Below are 19,909 nucleotides of genomic sequence, written 5' to 3'. Positions count from 1 at the left end.
AAGCTGCTGGACACAGGGACAAATACAAGGGTTTTGACAGCCCTAGCCCTCCAGCCACTCAGTGAATAATTGCCACAGTGCAGAGACCCCCTTCCACTCCAGCCCCTGCTGGCGGGGTGGGGCTGTGCCTAGGAGCCTGTGGGCTGTTGGCAGTCAGTACGGTTTGGGACAGGTGGGCACACTTCCCCTCTGCAGCCATCTCTGGTCTTGCACAAGCTGCAGAGCCGCCCATGAGCCCCACACGGCTGCTAAGCTGACAGCACGGACAGCTGGGCAAACACAGAAGAGTTTATTTAAAAAAAGATTAAACAAAAGCAATGAAGAGACAACAGCAAAGATCACAGGGTGACCCCACTCCCTCCACACATCCCTCCTGCAGGGCTCACAGGGGATCACAGAACACAAGGTGACAATATCCAGCCCCACCTGACCCCACACACCTATAACCCACCCCATGCTCTGGGGATTACAGAACAACTTCCCTCAGGAGCTCACTTCACAGAGTGACTCTTCCTCCTCCCCAGAGCAGAGAGAACAGCTGACCTGCTCAAAGGATTACAGTGCACCCCACACCCTGATACCCCCCACGCCCCCATCCACCAGAAATTAGCTCACCCAGAGCAATCCAGACCCCTGGTGAGCACATGATCCTGCAAGGAAATTCAGGGTCCTAGACAACACAAGACTCCCACCTCCAGGTAATCTGTCCCCTCCCACCAGGAGCTAACAGGAGAGCCCGCGGCACTCAGCCTCCCATCTAGGTGGGTGCTGCTCGTGTTCACCAGATCCCAGCTGCTGCTCTTGTTCAGGGAGTTGGCGTCTCTCCTGACTGGAAGACAGTGCGACTGCCTGGCCAGCATGCACTGCTGGATCCATACAGAAGTTAATGATGCTGGGCCCTTCCCTCCCCACATAGTCCCCTTAGTGGATGGGTGCTGCCTCCTACATGCTCCTGCCTGTGGAGTCGGATTTGTCTGCACCCCGTTTGCGCCCCGGAGCATTCAGTGAGGACTCAATGGCTGCTCGGATGGACGGGGAGGTGTCAAGCCGCAGCTGGGCCTCTTGCACTGAGCAGTTCCGCAGCAGGCACAGAAGGGCTGTGGGGACAACCTGGGAGACAAGAGGAGACAGCGTCAGAATCAGGCAGGGGGAGCGCTCAGCTGGTCATTTCCCTACCAGCCTAGCCAGTTGCACAGGCCCTGGTGTGCAGGTGCTAAGGGGAGCACCACCTGCTGGGGATCTGGGGGCATCAGCACCCCACTTGTCTACTTAATGCATCTGGGGGTGGCCTCCCCCTCTTCCAGGGGGAAACCTGTCTGCTGGTGCCTCTTGGGAGCCTCACCCCCTCTGTGAGGGGAAGCCCCAGCACTCACGATGGCTTTTGGAAGGTGGCCCCCCAATCTCTGCCCCACACCAACCACCCGAAATTCTGTCTCCTGCCTTTGAAAGCTGTTGCTGCGTGTCCCTGTGCTAGTGTCACAGGTGCCAGAGTTTGCATCAGGCCCATTGAGAAGCACATCTGAGCAGAGTGGAGCCAGAGGGCTGGGGCCCCACCGTGTATGACACCATGAGGTGGGGTGCTGATGAGAGACAGGGCATGAGCCTTGTTACCTTGTTCTTCTCCGTTGCTATTGCAATATGTTTGGAGAGCTCTGCATTGCGAATGTCATCTGAGAGCACCTCAGGGTCGTATATGGTCTGCAGCAGGCCCTCCAGGCACCTGGCCTGGGAGTGCCCCGTGAACCGCTGTGGGGAGAGCATGCCAGTCAGAGCAGGGTCAGAGACCAGATTCCATTTCAGTGCAGCTCAGGGATGGTGCTGGAGTGGCTCTCACATGGCTTAGCAAGGGGCATTTGCAGGCCAGGGAACCAGGGGGAGTGGGAGTGCACCAGTGGTGAGTAACACTGAGAAGGGGATTACGACAGCCAGAATGGCTGGGAAGCAGGGCTGGCTCCTGTCTGTCCCAAATCTACATGGCTTGGCTGGGGGATGGGCAAACTCAGAGCCGTGCGTGACATCAGAGATTTCAGCCCCAGCCAGGGTTGGGTGAATGGGGGTGGACATGAGCTGGCCAGGGGCAGCACAGAGAAGGGCCGAGGTTACAGGTAACGGCAAGAAAACCCCGACTAGATCCTATTATCCATCCACCCTCCCCATCACACTAGCTGAAGTCCAGGAAGCCCAGAAAAATATTAGAGCGACAACCTGTGCGATGGATCCCTGCCCCTCCTGAATGGTACAAGAGCTACGCCCACTACTAACCAGAGTAGGCAGGGATAAGCACACTTACCAACCCCCTGAGAAATGCCAAAACTCAACTTTGAGACCTCTTCAACTTCCGTCCCATTTCCAACCTCCCATTCCCAGGCCCAGTAATTGAGGCAGTAGTGACCACCAAGCTCCAGCAACATGCGACATCAGCCAACATGCTGGCTGCCTCTCTCAATCTGCCTCAGAGCAGGGCACAGCATGGAGACAGCTTGAGGGGCACCAACACACGCTCACCATGCTCGTACTGCTGGGCCTCTCCCCCAGTGATCCCATGTAAATAGTGGGCCATATCCTTCTGCTCTGTCCCATAGGTGGGTTAGCAGTGCGCTGTGGTGCACTGTGCAAAGGCTGCATCTTGGTGATGAGATTCTCTCATGCTCAGAATTAGGCTCCCAGCCATGGTACAGGGGATGGGGGAGGTGGAGGACGGGAGGGTCGGCTACTGGGCTGTAGTGCTCTGCCTGGCCTTGAAGGGGTCCCACTGGGGGCAGTGCCAATGTGCAGAGAAGGGCCACACGAGGAGTCCCCCCTTCACCTCCCCTTAGCTACTGATCTTGCTTCCTGCTTTCCCACAACTGGGGCCTCCCCCTACACTGAAGTAAATTGGTAATGCTGCTACCTTCTTATTCCCTCACTAGGCCATTGCCTTGGGCCTCAGTACCTGCAGGATGGACACTGCCCTCCAGAAGAGCTTGGAGTTGCTGATTCTCAGGTCCACCATGTAGTTGTGAAGAATTTTGCCCTTGAGGACATGGGCCCCGGTGCTGACTGTGTTGAGGATCCACTTGGTGCTGAGCTCCCTCTGGAACTTCTGTGTGAAATACAGAAAAACAGATCCCCGTGAACCGGGCAGCCACAAACTGCCAGCCAGAGGGAGCCACGGCCTTGCAGCAGCCGGCCCATCTGCCCGCAGGGGGAGCCACAGCCTTGCAGCAGCCGGCCCACCTCCCCCCAGGGGGAGCCACTGCCCTGCAGCCACCCCTCACTTACCTCAGAAATCACAAAAGTCCAGTCAGTCAGCACCTGCTAGGAATCAACCTCAGGATCCAAAGCAGGTTTTTCATGCATTACCTGGATAAAATTCCCCTCATACTCCAGGAACAGGATGGGCCACATGATGCTCATGATGGAAGGAAACAGCTTCTTGAGGGAAGCCTGGTGGGGATAACGATATGAACAGAAACCTTGTTGTGACACAGACGTGCCCAGGCATCAGGGCCGGCTCCAGGGTTTTGGCCGCCCCAAGCAGCCAAAAAAAAAAAAAGCCGCGATCGCAATTGCGATCTGCGGTGGCAATTCGGCGGGAGGTCCTTTGCTCCCAGGCGCAGTGAGGGACCGTCCGCCGAATTGCTGCCGAATACCTGGACGTGCCTCCTCTCTCCGGAGTGGCCACCCCAAGCACCTGCTTGACAAGCTGGTGCCTGGAGCCGGCCCTGCCAGGCATGTCCTGGCAGGGATACTGAGTCCCACCGTTTTCTCAATATTATACTGAAGGGAGTTGTGTTTGGTCTGCTGAAAGCTAAGCTCTAGCTGACTGTCCTGGTTATTATGAGATGTTTGTATGGGAAACAATTTTAGAGTTAACTAACACAGGACATTGTGTTCTAAATCTGTTGGGAGTGAAATCTAGCACCCGAGGGAGGGCAGTCTGAGAGCTGACCCAATCAACAGGATAACAATGAACACCCATCAGACAGCCTGTGTTTGCTGTCTGGAGGTAAGACTGTATAAGAGCAGACGATTGTCCCAAGTAGGTATCCATTAGGGAAGGGGACTGTGTCAGTGGGGACAAGCGCTGGACGAACTAACCATTGGGTGAGAAATACCTTATTAGATAGGAACGTAACTTGTTGATAAGTATAGGCTGCAGATTGCTTTTTTTGTTTTTCTTTGACCTTTGAGGTTTAGGGCTGGTTGGGGGCAGTGTGGCCTCGGTGCAACTTAGAGCAGCTCCAGGGGCACCCAGTGCCACTGTGGGGCAAGACTCACTCCCTTCCGGAATTCCAGAATGACAGCAACCCCAACCCTGCCCCCTCTAGGCGTGCATCGGGGTACAGTCTAATTACATGAGCACAAGCTCTATTTCCCACAGGACCTTTCCCTCACCTGGGATGGAGATAAAGAGCCTTTTCTACTCACCGGAAGGTACTGCCCAACAGTGGCATGCGAAAGTGCTTGGACATTTGATGTCTTCTCCTTCACCTGAACCACAAGCTTCTCCACCTCTGCGAGGTCATCTTAAAGCAAGGGGGAGCATAAGACTGGGGTAACCAGGCTCTGGACAGTCATTCAGGAAGATCCAGAGCTAGTCAGAGTCAAGGGCCCTTTGCACATCAGCCAATCACCATACCAACATCCAAGAGACGTGTACACACACACACAAGCCTATACTTCTCACCTTACTTCTGTCTCATTCACTTTCTTTGCTACAACTCCAGGGTAAGAGGGTAACAGGTCCATAGACTCCCTCCCAAGCCTTGCAGCTGGGGTAGGTCAGAGAACAGCTGCACCCCTCCTCCTGGTTTGTCTGTAGCTCAAAGGACCCAGTGTGATCGGCTCTGCCATGACAGATCTAGACTGCAGTGACATTATTAGTTACATTGGAGAAGAGGGGGGTTAATCTGAGAATTGAAAGGTGGATAAGGAACTCGTTAAAGGGGAGACTACAATGGGTCATTCTGCAAGGTGAACTGTCAGGCTGGAAGGAGGTTACTAGTGGAGTTCCTCACGGATTTGTTTTGGGACCAATCTTATTTAACATTTTTATTACTGACCTTAGCACAAAAAGTGAGAGTGTGCTAATAAAATTTGTGAATAACACAAAGTTGGGAGATATTGCCAATATGGAGGAGGACAGGATTATCATACAAGAAGATCTGGATGAACTTGAAAACTGGAGTAATAGAAATGGGATGAAATTTAATTAAGTGCAAGGTCATGCATTTTGGGACTAACAAGAAGAATTTTTGCTGGGGACATATCAGTTGGAAGTGATGGAGGAGGAGACAGACCTGGGTGTATTGGTTGATCACAGGTTGCCTAAGAGCCGCCAATGTGATGCAGCCATGAAAAAGGCTAATGCAGTCTTAGAATGCATCAGGCAAGGTATTTCCGGGAGAGACAGGGAAGTGTTAGTACCATTATACAAGGCACTGGTGAGACCTCATCTGGAATACTGTGTGCAATTCTGGTCTCCCATGTTTAAGAAATATGAATTCAAACTGGAACAGGTGCAGAGAAGGGTGATTAGGCTGATCTGATGAATGGAAAACATACAGTAACTCCTCACTTAAAGTCGTCCTGGTTAACATTGTTTCGTTAAGTTGCTGATCAATTAGGGAACGTGCTCATTTAAAGTTGCGCAATGCTCCCTTATAACATTGTTTGGCAGCCACCTGCTTTGTCCACTGCTAGCAGAAAGAGCAGTCCATTACAGCTAGCTGGTGGGGTCTTGGAAACAGGGTGGACCGGCAGCCCCCCCCCATCAGCTCCCTGCTCCCCTAAGTTCCCTGTGCAGCAGCTGTCCAGCAGGCTACCAATTGCTGGCAGTTCAGTTATCCCTCCCCCCACTGCCATGTGCTGCTCCTGCCCTCTGCCTTGGAGCTGCTCCCAGGAGCCTCCTGTTTGCTGTGCAGGGGAGTGGGGAGGAGTGGGAATGTCAGGGTGTCCCCCTCCCCACTGCTCCTGCCCCCCGCTTACTCCTTCTCCATATAGAGCAGGGTAGGGACAGGACAGGGCTCAGGAGGAGAGAGCTTGCTGGCCGCAGCTGCTGTCTCAATTTCCTGATCTTTTTAAAAGCAATGTACTTAGAGTGGTGTCAGCGTACTTAAAGGGGCAATGCGCATCTCTCTCTCTCTCTCTCTCTCCCACACACAGGGTGTGTGTCTCTGTCTGCCATGCTTTCCCCCCTCCCTCCATTCATGCTACCTTGTAGAGTGTGAGGCTACATTAACAACGTGTTAACCCTTGAGGGCTCAGCCGAATGCTAGTTCATCATTTAGCAGTAAGGCATTCCCTGGGAAATACACCCTCTAACTTCACCACCTCAACCAAGCTTCACAATCATCATTGCTGTATACAGTATTAAATTGTTTGTTTAAAACTTATACTGTGTGCCCTTGTTGCCAAGAAGGCTAACAGCATTTTGGGCTGTATAAGTAGGGGCATTGCCAGCAGACCGAGGGACGTAATCATTCCCCTCTATTCGACATTGGTAAGGCCTCATCTGGAGTACTGTGTCCAGTTTTGGGCCCCACACTCCAAGAAAGATGTGGAAAAATTGGAAAGAGTCCAGCGGAGGGCAACAAAAATGATTAGGGGGCTGGAGCACATGACTTATGAGGAGAGGCTGAGGGAACTGGGATTGTTTAGTCTGCAGAAGAGATGAGTGAGGGAGGATTTGATAGCAGCCTTCAACTACCTGAAAGAGGGTTCCAAAGAGGATGGATCTAGACTGTTCTCAGTGGTACCAGATGACAGAACAAGGAGTAATGGTCTCAAGTTGCAGTGGGGGAGGTTTAGGTTGGATATTAGGAAAAACTTTTTCACTAGGAGGGTGGTGAAGCACTGGAATGGGTTCCCTAGGGAGGTGGTGGAATCTCCTTCCTTAGGGGTTTTTAAGGTCAGGCTTGACAAAGCCCTGGCTGGGATGATTTAGTTGAGGATTGGTCCTGCTTTGAGCAGGGGGTTGGACTAGATGACCTCCTGAGGTCCCTTCCAACCCCGATATTCTATGATTCTATGATATATATATAAAAAAATAAAATATAGTTTTTTGTCTGGTGAAAAAAATTTCCCTGGAACCTAACCCCCCCATTTATATTTATTCTTATGGGGAAATTGGATTTGCTTAACATCGTTTCGCTTAAAGTTGCATTTTTCAGGAACATAACTATGTTAAGCGTGGAGTTACTGTAGCTTATGAAAGGAGACTCAAAGAGCTTGGCTTGTTTAGCCTAACCAAATGAAGGCTGAGGGGAGATATGATTGCTCTCTATAAATACATCAGAGGGATAAATACCAGGGAGGGAGAGGAGTTATGTAAGTTAAGTGCCAATGTGGACACAAGAACAAATGGATATAAACTGGCCATCAACAAGTTTAGGCTTGAAATTAGACAAAGGTTTCCAACCATCAGAGGAGTGAAGTTCTGGAACAGCCTTCCAAGTGGAGCGGTGGTGGCAAAAAAACCTAACCAGCTTCCAAGTTTATGGAGGGGATGGTGTGATGAGACTGCCTACGGTGGCATGTAGCTGATCTGCAACTGCTAGCTGCAAATATCCCCAACGGCTGCCAGGAGTCTGGCTGGTGGGTCTTGCCCACATGCTCAAGGTTTAACTGATCGCCATATTTGGTGTCAGGAAGGAATTTTCCCCCAGGTGAGAGTGGCAGTGATCCTGGGTTTTTTTTTGCTTTCCTCTGGGCATGGGTCACCTGCAGATTTAAATTAGTGTAAACAGTGGATTCTCTGTAATTTGAAGTCTTTTAACTCATGATTTGAGGACTTCAGTAACTCAGCCAGAGGTTGTGGGTCTATTACAGGAGTGGGTGGGTGAGGTTCTGTGACCTGCTACATCCAGGAGGTCAGATGAGATTATCATGATGGTCCCTTCTGGCCTTAAAGTCTATGAGACATCAGTGCATTGATAGGAGACCAGCCAACTGGCCCTAGGCAAACCCCACCAATAGCACCCCATACAAATTCCACAGTCCTAAGAAATGGATCTGGAGACAAAAGCCCAAAGCAAAAGATGAGTGTGAACCCCCCCCCCCCCCCCCCCCCCCCGCCCAGTATCAATTCTTAACCACAAAGCTATCGATCTAGGCATCTAAACAGTCCATGACCACAGTGCGATGAGTTCATCCTCACAGCCCCTTGTAACAGAACGATTTGTATGGACATATAAGGAACTGAGGCACAGAAAGGGAAGTGACTTGTCTAAGGTCACACGGAGCCTGTGGAAGAACTGGGAACTGAACCCAGATTTCCTGAGTCTTAGGCTAGTACCGTAACTACAGGCCAACCTTACCATGAGCCAGCAACACCGGGACTCAGACACTGCCCATGTGGACTGGACCAGAATCCATTTAGTTCAGTGTTCCATCTCCAACAGGGGCCAGCACCAGCTGCTTCAGGGGAAGGTGCAGTGACCAGGTGGCCTGCCCCAGGGGAAGGTTCCCCCAGCCCCAGTAGTTAGAGGCTCATGGCCAATCCCAAGCTCTGGTTTGGGTGTTAGTATTTCCTCTAATAATTCTGGATATTCTTCATGCTCATAGGAACGTCTAACCCCTCTCTGAATCCTGCCAGGCTCTTAGCCTGTTATGTCATGTGGCAGGGAGTTCCACAAGCCCCTTGTGCCTTGTGGGAAAATATTTCCTTTGATCAGTTTTTACTTTGCGGCCTTTCAGGCCCAGTGAGCTTCCCCCTCATTCTTGTCTTGTGAGACAGGGAGAACAGATACTCTTGATCTCCTGTCTCAAGACCCTGCATTGTTTTAGATACTTTTCATAATTTTTTTATCATGTCCCCTCTTACCTGTCTTTTTCCAAGGTAACAACAACCCCAATCTTTTCAATCGTTCAGCATACTAGGGAGAGGTGAGGTGGGATAAATCACAGCAAGAGGCTGACGTGATCACTCAGCAAAGGGTAGTGCCCAGCAGGGGGAACAAAAGCTCCTTCCTGTCCTCCCCCCACAACTAGTGCTGACCCCTTCCCTCAGCTCCCAGCCACTCCTCACCATCCAGCGTGAAGAGGAAGAGAACAGTATCAAGCTCAGTCAGTGATGGGAGAATCATCTTCACAAAGTCCTCCTGAGAGAAGGCGAACTGCGGGCCCTGCCAGAGAAAGGGAGCCAGTTGAACATGGTGCCAGGGCTCCCATTACACTCCCTGACACATGGGCCCCCCCTGCCCACCCCTTCACTGGGGCCCCCTCCTCCTCTCCCAGACACTAGGGTTACCTTCCATTCCCAACATCAGAACCCCCTCCTCCCTTCCCAAACATAGGAGACCCCATCCCCTTCACAACACTGGGAGTTCCCCGGCTCTCTCCTGCCTGACTCCAGGTCCCCCCCCATCTTCCTGACACCACGGCCCCATGCCCCCACTAACATCAGGGTCCCCCCTCCACACCCTGCCACTGGACCTCCCACCTAACCTCCCCCAAACCAGGGCCCCCTGCATCCCTCACCAGCCAGGCTCCCCCACATACCCTGAGACCAGGCCCCTCATCCTCCCTGACATCTGGGCTCCACCTCCAGTCCTTAACACTGGGGCCTCCTTCCCCACCATGGGGACTCCCCCTTTGCTCCCCAACTTAGCAGCACCAGGGAGCATAGAGGTATCAGTCCCTGTCTGCCCATCAGCCTGGGAGGCTCTGGGCACACAGAATCACCACCCGCTCAGCGTCCACCATGCCCCCACAGCATGCGTCCCAGGCCAGTACCCACTCCCCACCCAGCACCCATCCGTGACCATGAGGTTCATCACACCCATAAGCTACCTCAGATCAGACCCTGCCTGGTAGCCACCCCAGCCGAGTCCAGCCCCGGACTCATGGTCAGAACTACCCCCAGGACTTACTCCACACCTAGGACCTACCCAAGGGCAGGGCTCAAAATCAGCTAGAACTCCCCGATCGTCCCAGCCCCCTCATGCCAGGCCAAGCAGGATCTCATCTCCCGCAGAATCCGTCCAACCAACCCAGCACACACCTAGAGTAACCCTGACAGCCAGGGCCTTGCTCTTCACCTGGACTGCAGCCCAGCTCCTACCTGCGCTATCAGATCTGCCTCCTTGTTGAACATCTCACTGTAATCCCCAATCAGGAAGCCTCGCACGTCATTATAGTCTGTGCAGGAAAATAACAGGAAAGCAAGTGAGTGAACCAGAGGCAGAGGGCACGGGGCTGTGGGCCAAGGGGTCTCTTTGCAGGATCCCAGAGGCTGGAGGTCAAGGAATCTCCAAGCAGGATCCCTGGTGGCTGGTGGCCAAAGGGCCTCTGAGCAGGATCCCTGGGGATCCAACTTGGGGGTGTCTTGCCCCCAGCCCCTCAGGATCCAGCTCAGAGACCCCCTTTTCCCCCCCAGCCTACAGGGATCCAGCTTGGAGACCCCAGGATCCAGCTAAGAGAGAAATTGCCCTCTGACCCTGGGGACCCAGCTTGGGCACAGCGGCGGCTCCAGGCGCGTGCCTGGGGCGGCAAGCCGCAGGGGGCACTCTGCCGGTCCCTGCGAGGGCGGCAGTCAGGCAGCCTTTGGCGGCATGCCTGCGGGAGGTCCGCCGGTTCTGTGGATTTGGCGGCGGCCACGACAAAGCTGCGGGACCGGCGGAGCTCCCGCAGGCATGCCGCCGAAGGCAGCCTGCCTGCCATGCTTGGGGCGGCAAAAAAGCTAGAGCCACCCCAGCTTGGGCACCCTTTGCTCTCCAGCCCCCAGGAAGCCTGCTCAGAGAACCCTTCCCCTCAATTCTTTGGGGATCCTGCTTGCAGACCCCTTGACCCCCAGCTCCCAGGATTCAGCTCAGAGACTCTTGCATCCAACCTGCAGGTATCCTGCTCAGAGAGACCCCTGCCTCCCCAGGTATCCGCTCAGAGACCCCTTGGCCCTCCAATCCCCAGGGATCCAGAACAGAGACCCCTTGCCCCACAGACCCCAGGAATCCTGCTCAGAGACCCCTTGCCCCACAGACCCCAGGAATCCCGCTCAGAGGGCCTTTGGCAGGCAAGATGTTACCAAGATGGATCCCCGAGGGCTGGGGGAGGGGGGGGGAAGGGGAGGCCTTGCGTAACTCTAATTTTGCGTAAGTCGGAAACATATCTCCGACCATTATATTTCTAGCTTACGGAACTTTTTCCATAAATGCGGATTTGCATAAGTCGGGTCTTGCATAACCCGCGGAGCGTCTACCCTATTTGTGTGCATGTATCATTTTTGTATCTGAAATTATGAGTATTGACTCATGAAGTACCTGTATTTCAAATGTGTTTGCTCCCGTAGTTTACATCCAGTCTAGTCAGCACATTGTGAATGGACTATTCAAGCCGATGGCCCATCAATGAACACTGGGCCATGGAAGAAGCTTACCTCCACTGATGGACTTTCCTGAGGACGTTCTAACTAGAACATGGCAATGGCTGCTATGACTCATCGAAGCATGCAAGGGCAAGGGCATGTGACTAGATTATGGGGTACTGAACTCCATCTTGTGTGCCTGTACTTTTTCATAAACTGTGCTGAGGGCTTTACTTGGAACAATGAGTTTCCCTTCACAGGGCAGAAGCTATAAAAGGCCCTGGAAACATCTCCATTTTGCCTCTTTCCTGCTCTGATCTCTGAACTATGGACTTATACTAACGGGAGCATTCGAACCCAGGGACTGAGGACCTTCCAGCCATTTGGAAGCAACCAGAGACTTAACAAGCCAGCAGTTTATTCCATCACTGCTTCAAGCCTGATCCAAGAACTTTGCCATTACTGTATGTATTTGATTCCTTTAACCAATTTTAACTCTCATCTCTATCTTTTTTCTTATAAATAATCCTTTACATATTAGATACTAAAGGATTGGCAATAGTGTGATTATTGGGTAAGATCCGAGTTATTTATTGACCTGGATGTGTGGCTGGTTCTTTGGGATCAGAAAAACCCTTTGGTTGATTAAACTGGTTTTAAATAACCAATCATCATTAGGTCTAGTGTCTGGGTGTTGAAACAAGGACTGGGATACCTAAGGAGGCTGCATTTCTGACTTCTGGTCAGCCAGTGTGGTGAGACAGATGTTTACATGTATTACTGGATTAGTATATTTTATGAGAGAATAACCATCAGTTTTGGGGTGTGTCTGTCCTATTTCTCACCAGTTTGTCCTGCATCTGGTAGTCTCACTTGTGACCCACAGAGGCACGGTGACACTATATTATGATTTGCTTAGAGCAATAAACCTGACTGATATTGGTTATTTGGTCTTTTGAATATATTTTATAATGAACTACAGGGTGGTCAAGCAATTAACGACTTAGATATTGGCATAGAAAGTACGCTTATTAAGTTTGCAGATGATACCAAACTGGGAGGGATTGCAACTGCTTTGGAGGACAGGGTCATAATTCAAAATGATCTGGACAAATTGGAGAAATGGTCTGAGGTAAACAGGATGAAGTTTAACAAAGACAAATGCAAAGTGCTCCACTTAGGAAGAAAAAATCAGTTTCACACATACAGAATGGGAAGAGACTGTCTAGGAAGGAGTAAGGCAGAAAGGGATCTAGGGGTTATAGTGGACCACAAGCTAAATATGAGTCAACAGTGTGATGCTGTTGCAAAAAAAGCAAACGTGATTCTGGGATGTATTAACAGGTGTGTTGTGAGCAAGACACGAGAAGTCATTCTTCCGCTCTACTCTGCTCTGGTTAGGCCTCAGCTGGAGTATTGTGTCCAGTTCTGGGCACCGCATTTCAAGAAAGATGTGGAGAAATTGGAGAGGGTCCAGAGAAGAGCAACAAGAATGATTAAAGGTCTGAGAACATGACCTATGAAGGAAGGCTGAAAGAATTGGGTTTGTTTAGTTCGGAAAAGAGAAGACTGAGAGGGGACATGATAGCAGTTTTCAGGTATCTAAAAGGGTGTCATAAGGAGGAGGGAGAAAACTTGTTCACCTTAGCCTCTAAGGATAGAACAAGAAGCAATGGGCTTAAACTGCAGCAAGGGAGGTCTAGGTTGGACATTAGGAAAAAGTTCCTAACTGTCAGGGTGGTTAAACACTGGAATAAATTGCCTAGGGAGGTTGTGGAATCTCCATCTCTGAAGATATTTAAGAGTAGGTTAGATAAATGTCTATCAGGGATGGTCTAGACAGTATTTGGTCCTGCCATGAGGGCAGGGGACTGGACTCGATGACCTCTCGAGGTCCCTTCCAGTCCTAGAATCTATGAATCTATGAATCGACTCTACGATATGTCAACAGCTGGGTGCAGGGGGAGCTCAGAGCAAGGAGCTTGGACACCTATCCCACATCACAGGGACCCTTTGCCAGAGGCATCAGGGCTCTTTCCAACACAGCCAGTTCCCTTACCTGCCCCAAACGTTGGGATGCACTCGGCACCGTCCATGATGGCAATGATGCCCAGCGTGTGCCAGCCCACCATGTACACACAGGCCTTCTTCTGCAAGCTGGGGAAAGGACAGCACAGAGGGGTGCTCAGAGGGTAGGGGCAGAGTACAGCACTGGGAGTTACTGGACATGCTCAGGGGAAAGCACAGCATGAGGGTTATTGCAGGGTCAGGGAGAGCACAGCACAGAGGGCTACCGGTGTTGCTTGGGGGAGTAGGAGTAGAGCACAGCACAGGGGGGTTAATGGGTGTTAATTCGCTGTTTCCCCCCGTAACAGGGTGCATTCATGAGCGTCCCCTTGGCCAAGTGTGTGTGCTGCGCTCTCTCAGATTGTCCCTGCTCCAGGATAGAACAGCGCCCCAGGGCTCCCTCCCTGTAGACAATGTCTTAGCTCTCTTGGGCTTCCTGGCTACAGCTCTCCAGCTGGGCCACTATAGTTCAGTTCCCCTTCTGGGCTGCCTCACTGCCCAGGCCACTTCCCCCCCAGTGGCTAATGGGGGGTTGGGGAGACCCAGGCCCGCCCACTACTCCGGGTCCCAGCCCAGGGACTCTGTAGAGAGCAGCTATCTGCTGTGTCCCTTTAACTATATTGCACGGCTTCTCTAATTCCCTGGGCTACTTCCCCATAGCCCCATGCCATGGAGTCCCAGCAACCAGCTCAGGGCTCCTTCTTGCTCTCCCCAGCTTCTGGCAGCGCTGCCCGCCCGCCATCCACGCACCATCCACACTCCTACAGCTCCAGCAAGGAACTGAACTGCCTCTGGCCCTGCAGCTCTTCTTATACTAGGCTGCTGGGCCCCGATTGGCTGTGGCCCACATAGCCACTCTAGGTAGCTTGGAGGACCTCTCTACTGCCTTTTGGGGGGGGGCTGGGTGTGCCAGGACCATTAGGCCTCCAGCAGGGGGCCTCAAAGGGTCTGATATACCCCATCACACCCCCATGCACTGCTCACTGAGTAGTTCTGCACCCTACACGTCTTTCTTCTCTCCCTTCCTTCTATCCCCAACCCCAACTTCTCCAGCAGAAATGGAGATGCCTGCCCACCTCACCTGGTGCCTGCTTGCTTCACCAAGGCAGCAATCTTTTTGCTCTGGGCATAGGTGACTTTGTGAGCACGTTCATATGTCCTCAGGATTTCCAGGAGGCACCTAGACACGGGAAGGACATGAAGAGGACTCATGGGACCTGTGCATGCCAAGCTCCTGTCTGCCCTACTGCCATTCACAGTCTGACCAGGAGCAGTCAAGTGTGGAGGTCCTTTCCCAATGTCCCAGCATAACACCAATATGCCCAGCCAATCCCCGAGCATAACAATAGGCCAGCTGGGTGCCCAGTCACAGCAGGACTCCAGCACTGGGGGAGGTGGCCTGCCCAGTGTAGACTACTAGCTCTGTAACCGGAGACTTACTTCTCTGAGATGTCAGTGTCCTTGGAGACTGTCTTGTGTGCTGCAAGCAACAGGGTCTCTAGCAGGATCTTGGTGGCACTCCCGCCCTTCATCCGTGAGGAGCCACTGATGCCTTCAGGCTGAGGCAGTGGGAAAGAGAGAGAACTGAATGACACATGGGCACCGGTGCTCAAACCCACTCCCCAAGCCCCCATCCTGAGTGTACTGGGGAATTAAACCCAACTCCCTGTGCACCCCATCCTGGGGGATGGAAGCCCATCTTCCAAGCAGCCCCATCCCGGGCAGGTACTCCACAAAATCATATAAATGTATGGCAGGAAATGATCTGAGTAGTCATCAAGTCAAGACTCCGGCCCTCAGGCAGGATCAAGAACACCATCTAGACCATCCCTGACAGGCGTTTGTCCAATCTGTTCTGAAAAACTTCCAGTGATGGAGATTCCACAACTGCCCCTGGAAACATCTTCCAGAACATAACGATCCTTATAGTTAGAAAGTTTTTCCTAAGACCTAACCTAAATCTTCCTTGCTGCAGAGAAGCCAATTACTTCTTGTCCTGTCCTCAATGGATATGGAGAACACCATCCTCTTTATAATAGCCCATAACTTATCTGAAGACTGTTATCAGGTCCCCCTCAGTCATCTTTTCTCAAGACTAAACTTTCCCAGTTTTGTAACCTTTCCTCATATGTCAGGTTTTCTAAACCTTTTATTATTTTTGTTGCTCTCCATTGGACTCTCTCCAATTTATCCACTTCTTTCCTAAAGTGCGGTGCCCAGAACTGGATACAGTACTCCAGCTGTGGCCTCCACAGTACCGAGTAGAGCAGGACAATTACCTCCAGAGTCTTACATGTGACACTCCTGTTAATATACCCCAGAATTATATTAGCCTTTTTTGCAAATGCATCACATTGTTGACTAGTATTCAATTTGTGATCCACTATAATCCCCTGATCCTTTTCAGCAGTACTGCCACCTAGCCAGTTATACCCCATTTTATAGTTGCGCATTTGATTTTTTCTTCCTCACTGTAGCACTTCACATTTGTCTTTAGTGACTTTAATCTTGTTGACTTCAAACCAATTGTCTAATTTGTCAAAATAGTTTTGAATTCTAATCCTGTCCTCCTAAATGCTCGTAACCCCTTCCAGGTTGGTGTCATCTGCAAGTTTACAAGCATACTCTCCACTCCATTATCCAAGTCATTAATGAAAATATTGAATAGTACTGGATCCAGGCCTGACCCCTGCAAAATCCCACTAGCTATGCCCATCCAGTTTGACAGCAAACCATTGATAACCACTCTTTGTGTATGGTCTTTCAACCAGATTCACACCCATCTTATAGTAATTTCATCTAGACCACATAACCCTAGTTTGCTTATGAGACTGTCATGGGGGACTATGTCAAAAGCCTTACTAAAATCAAGATATATATCTGTTGCTTTGCCCACCAGGCCAGTAACCCTATCAAAAAAGGAAATTAGGTTGGTTTCGCATGAGTCGTTATTGACAAAGCCATGTTGGCTATTCCTTATAACCCTATTATCCTCCAGGTGCTTACAAACTGATTGTTTAATAATTTGTTACAGTATCTTTCCAGGTATCGAAGTTAGACTGACTGATCTATAATTCCCGGGGTCCTCTTTGTTCCTCCTTTTAAAGACTGGTATTAGGTTTGCCCCATTCCAGTCCTCTGGAACCTCACCCATCCTCCATGAGTTCTCAACAACATTGTGTTGAGTCCTGCATTAAAGGCCTCAGCCTTCTTGATGTCATCAGTCGTTAGCTCTCGTTTCCTGCTAAGTAGAGGACCTACATTTTCCTTCATCTTTCTCTTGTTCCTAATGTATTTAAAGAACCTCTTCTTACTGCATTTATGTCCCTTGCTACGTATAACTCTTCTTGTGCCTTGGCCTTTCTGCTTTTGTCCCTACATGCCCAGGCCGTTCTTTTGTACTCCTCCTTAGCAATCTGACCTTTTATGTAGAATTCTTTTTTCATTTTCAGGTCATTGAAGAGCTCCTGATGAAGCCATACTGGCCTCTTACTATTCATCCTATCTTTCCTTCACTTTGAGAAGTTTGCAATTGTGCCTTTAATATTGTCTTAGAACATAAGAATGGCCGTACTGGGTCAGACCAAAGGTCCATCCAGCCCAGTATCCTGTCTACCAACAGTGGCCAATGCCAGATGCCCCAGAGGGAGTGAACCTAACAGGTAATGATCAAGTGATCTCTCTCCTGCCATCCATCTCCACCCTCTGACAGAGGCTAGGGACACCATTCCTTACCCATCCTGGCTAATAGCCATTAATGGACTTAACCTCCATGAATTTATGCAGTTCGCTTTTAAACCCTGTTACAGTCCTAGTCTTCACAACCTCCTCAGGCAAGGAGTTCCACAAGTTGACTGTGCGCTGTGTGAAGAAGAACTTCCTTTTATTTGTTTTAAACCTGCTGCCCATTAATTTCATTTGGTGGCTCCTAGTTCTTATATTATGGGACTAAGTAAATAACTGTTCCTTATCCACTTTCTCCACACCACTCATGATTTTATATACCTCTCTCATATCCCCCCTTAGTCTCCTCTTTTCCAAGTTTCTCCTGGAGAAACTGCCAGTTCTCCTGAACTCCTTTATCCCTTAGATTTTCTTCCCATGGGACCTTACCTAGCAGTTATCTGAAGTTCTTAAAATCTGCTTTTTTGAAATCCATTGTCCTTATTCTGCTGTTCTCACTCCTTGCTTTCCTTAGAACATACTGGTACACTGAACCGAGGTCAGAAACCGCTGAGTTTCAGTCTCTCACTCCAGATCTCCAGTTGGGGAGATCAGCCCAGAGCCGGGGCTCCTGGGACACAGCGCATTCTGCATGCAGATCACAGCTGTCCCTGCAGGCAGCACTTCTCAACAAGTACCTGTGACCAGAGTGCTGGGAGCTTGCACCTACTGGGAATCTGGGCCTCAGTCAGGTCACCTGCAAAAGGCTGCTGGGGATGTGTAAGCTAACTGGCTGGGAGGTTGGATGAGCCAATTAGTCCATCAGCTGAGGGGTATAAAACGGACAGGAAGGAAGTACTGGGGGAGACAGGGAGAGGGAGAGGAGCTGGGCTAGCTGATCCCAGTCTGTTCACGGACCTCTGTTCCTCTCCAGCACTGAGGGAAAGGGCTAACGGGTGAGAAGCCCTGTCTAGAATATTGCTGCTTGGGACAGTATTGGGGTTGGTGGCGGGAATGTAAGTAAACCACACAGAGTTGCCACTCAACCGAGAGAGTCCAAGAGGCTTATGGGGCATCTGAGGACAGGGATGGGGAGTGCCAAATCCCTTCAGCTCCTACTGTGACTGCTACACAGAGCTCTAGCTCCCGTCCCCATCCTGCCTGCTGCACAGACAGATCACAAGAGCAATGCTGAAAGGCTGAAGGCTGAGCTGTCTCCCTGCGCCAGCAGTGCTCCCATTGGCCAGGCTCACCCCCCTTCCTGCCCTGGTCTGCCTCCTCTCATCCTGCTGTTCCTGTTGTCACCTGGCTAAGCTCCTGTGCAGGGATCCCAAAAGCCCCAAGCACCTTTTGGGCATGAGAGGGGTAACAAATAAATGCTGGAGGCCTATAGAGCCCCACTAGCAGTGGGAGCTCCGTACTGCCTGAGTTCTGGTCCTGTGCTATTGCCATGCCAACGGGGTGAGGTGTAACCCTGGTCCTGGAGCCTGTTCTGATGCAGCACTCACATGTATTAGATCCAGACCCTGCAGGTCGGCTCCGAGTGGGAGCTGGGCTGCTCTGATCGCAGAGGCCTTGGCCCTCTACCCCAGGCGTCTGCAGAGCTCTCTCTCAGTCCCACTCCCTTTCTCCCCAGTCTTCTGTAACTGATCCTGCTGGCTTGCTGGCCCTGTCTCACCAGAACTCCTTGCTGAACGTTAGGGACAGCCTTTCACTGAGCAGGAGCCCAGCCTGAAGAGGATTTCCAGGCAGCTTTCTGGAGAGGATACAAAAACCAGGTGGAACCTGTCACCTACCCCCACAGCAGGATTAAGGATAAAGGCTTTGTGTGACTCCTGCAGCTTCTGCATCCGCTCAGCCACCTGGCGGAAGGTAGAGTGCCAGCCCTCGATCTTATCATTCCTGCAAGAGAGACCCACTGCAATCAGGCCTGGGACAAGGACCTCACCCTGCCTCAGAGACTAATATCCCCGTGAGCAGGCCTGGGCCTGAGCCAGGAACTGGGGACTCCCCATCCAACCTCAGCCCTGACATCCCCGTGAGAGGATGTCAGGGCTGGCCCTCAGCCCTGCCCTGGGGCTTCCCCATTCAACCCCAGGGCCTGACATCCCCGTGAGTGGGCCTAGCCCTCAGCCCTGCCAGGGGCTTCCCACCCTGCTCCAGGGGACCCCATAGCTTTTCAGGGAACTGGGTGAGGCAACGTGGGAGGCTGACTGGCACGTCCCACCTCAGCATGATCTGGTTCTCATTGGAGATGGACTTGGATCCAGCTCTGGGCTTGAGATGCCAGCATCAGGGCCTGGTGTAGTCCCTTGTTTAGGGCAGGTGGAGCGACTGAGCCCACGGTGCCCCTTCCCTGCTCCCATGCTGTCTGTTACCTGGCCATGCTGACGGGGTTGAATCCCACCAGGACCGGCAGGAAGATGTCCAGGTTATTCATGCAAAAGTCCAGCTGTCCAGCCACAAAAGGAGCCTGCAGCAAACAGAGTCAGTGAGACCCCTAACTACTCTCCCCAGGCTGAGCACAGATCAGAGTCTGCCCTGCCTGCTGCCACAAAGGGGACCAGGGCAAACCAAGACAAGTTGCAATCCCCACCCTATCTGTCCCCCATGCTGAGCACTGATTGGACAATACCCAGTAAGCCACCATGGCAGGCACCCACTCAGCTCCCCTCCCAAACCTTAACTATGGCAGGTACCCACTTCATCACCCACTTCTGTGATCATCCACTCTGCACCCACACCCCAACCATGGCAGGCACCCACTCTGCACTCCCCACCCCGACTGTACCAGACACCCACTCTGCACCCCCCACCCCGACTATACCAGGCACCCACTCTGCACCCACTATCCCGACTGTACCAGACACCCACTCTGCACCCCCCACCCCGACT

General features: G+C 51.7%; 1 protein-coding gene across 1 annotated transcript in view; it reads right to left on the bottom strand.

The window, feature by feature from the left end:
- Nucleotides 1-281: 281 nt before the first annotated feature.
- The window catches only part of GCKR (glucokinase regulator), a 27,120-nt gene continuing 7,492 nt past the window's right edge, over nucleotides 282-19,909 (bottom strand). The window contains exons 8-19 of the mRNA XM_026659087.1: nucleotides 19,393-19,487; nucleotides 18,811-18,916; nucleotides 14,792-14,910; nucleotides 14,433-14,531; nucleotides 13,344-13,441; nucleotides 10,046-10,122; nucleotides 9,011-9,107; nucleotides 4,411-4,508; nucleotides 3,343-3,426; nucleotides 2,933-3,082; nucleotides 1,612-1,746; nucleotides 282-1,110 (exon numbers count right to left, since the gene is read on the bottom strand). Of these exons, the coding sequence (XP_026514872.1) occupies nucleotides 943-1,110; nucleotides 1,612-1,746; nucleotides 2,933-3,082; nucleotides 3,343-3,426; nucleotides 4,411-4,508; nucleotides 9,011-9,107; nucleotides 10,046-10,122; nucleotides 13,344-13,441; nucleotides 14,433-14,531; nucleotides 14,792-14,910; nucleotides 18,811-18,916; nucleotides 19,393-19,487 (1,326 nt within the window). The 3' untranslated portion in view covers nucleotides 282-942. The remainder of the gene's footprint in view (nucleotides 1,111-1,611; nucleotides 1,747-2,932; nucleotides 3,083-3,342; nucleotides 3,427-4,410; nucleotides 4,509-9,010; nucleotides 9,108-10,045; nucleotides 10,123-13,343; nucleotides 13,442-14,432; nucleotides 14,532-14,791; nucleotides 14,911-18,810; nucleotides 18,917-19,392; nucleotides 19,488-19,909) is intronic.

The sequence above is a fragment of the Terrapene carolina genome, unplaced genomic scaffold (genome assembly GCF_002925995.2).
Source record: "Terrapene carolina triunguis isolate 2854851 unplaced genomic scaffold, T_m_triunguis-2.0 Scaffold569, whole genome shotgun sequence".
Lineage (NCBI taxonomy): Eukaryota > Metazoa > Chordata > Testudines > Emydidae > Terrapene > Terrapene triunguis.
This window is presented reverse-complemented; position numbering and strand designations above follow the sequence as displayed.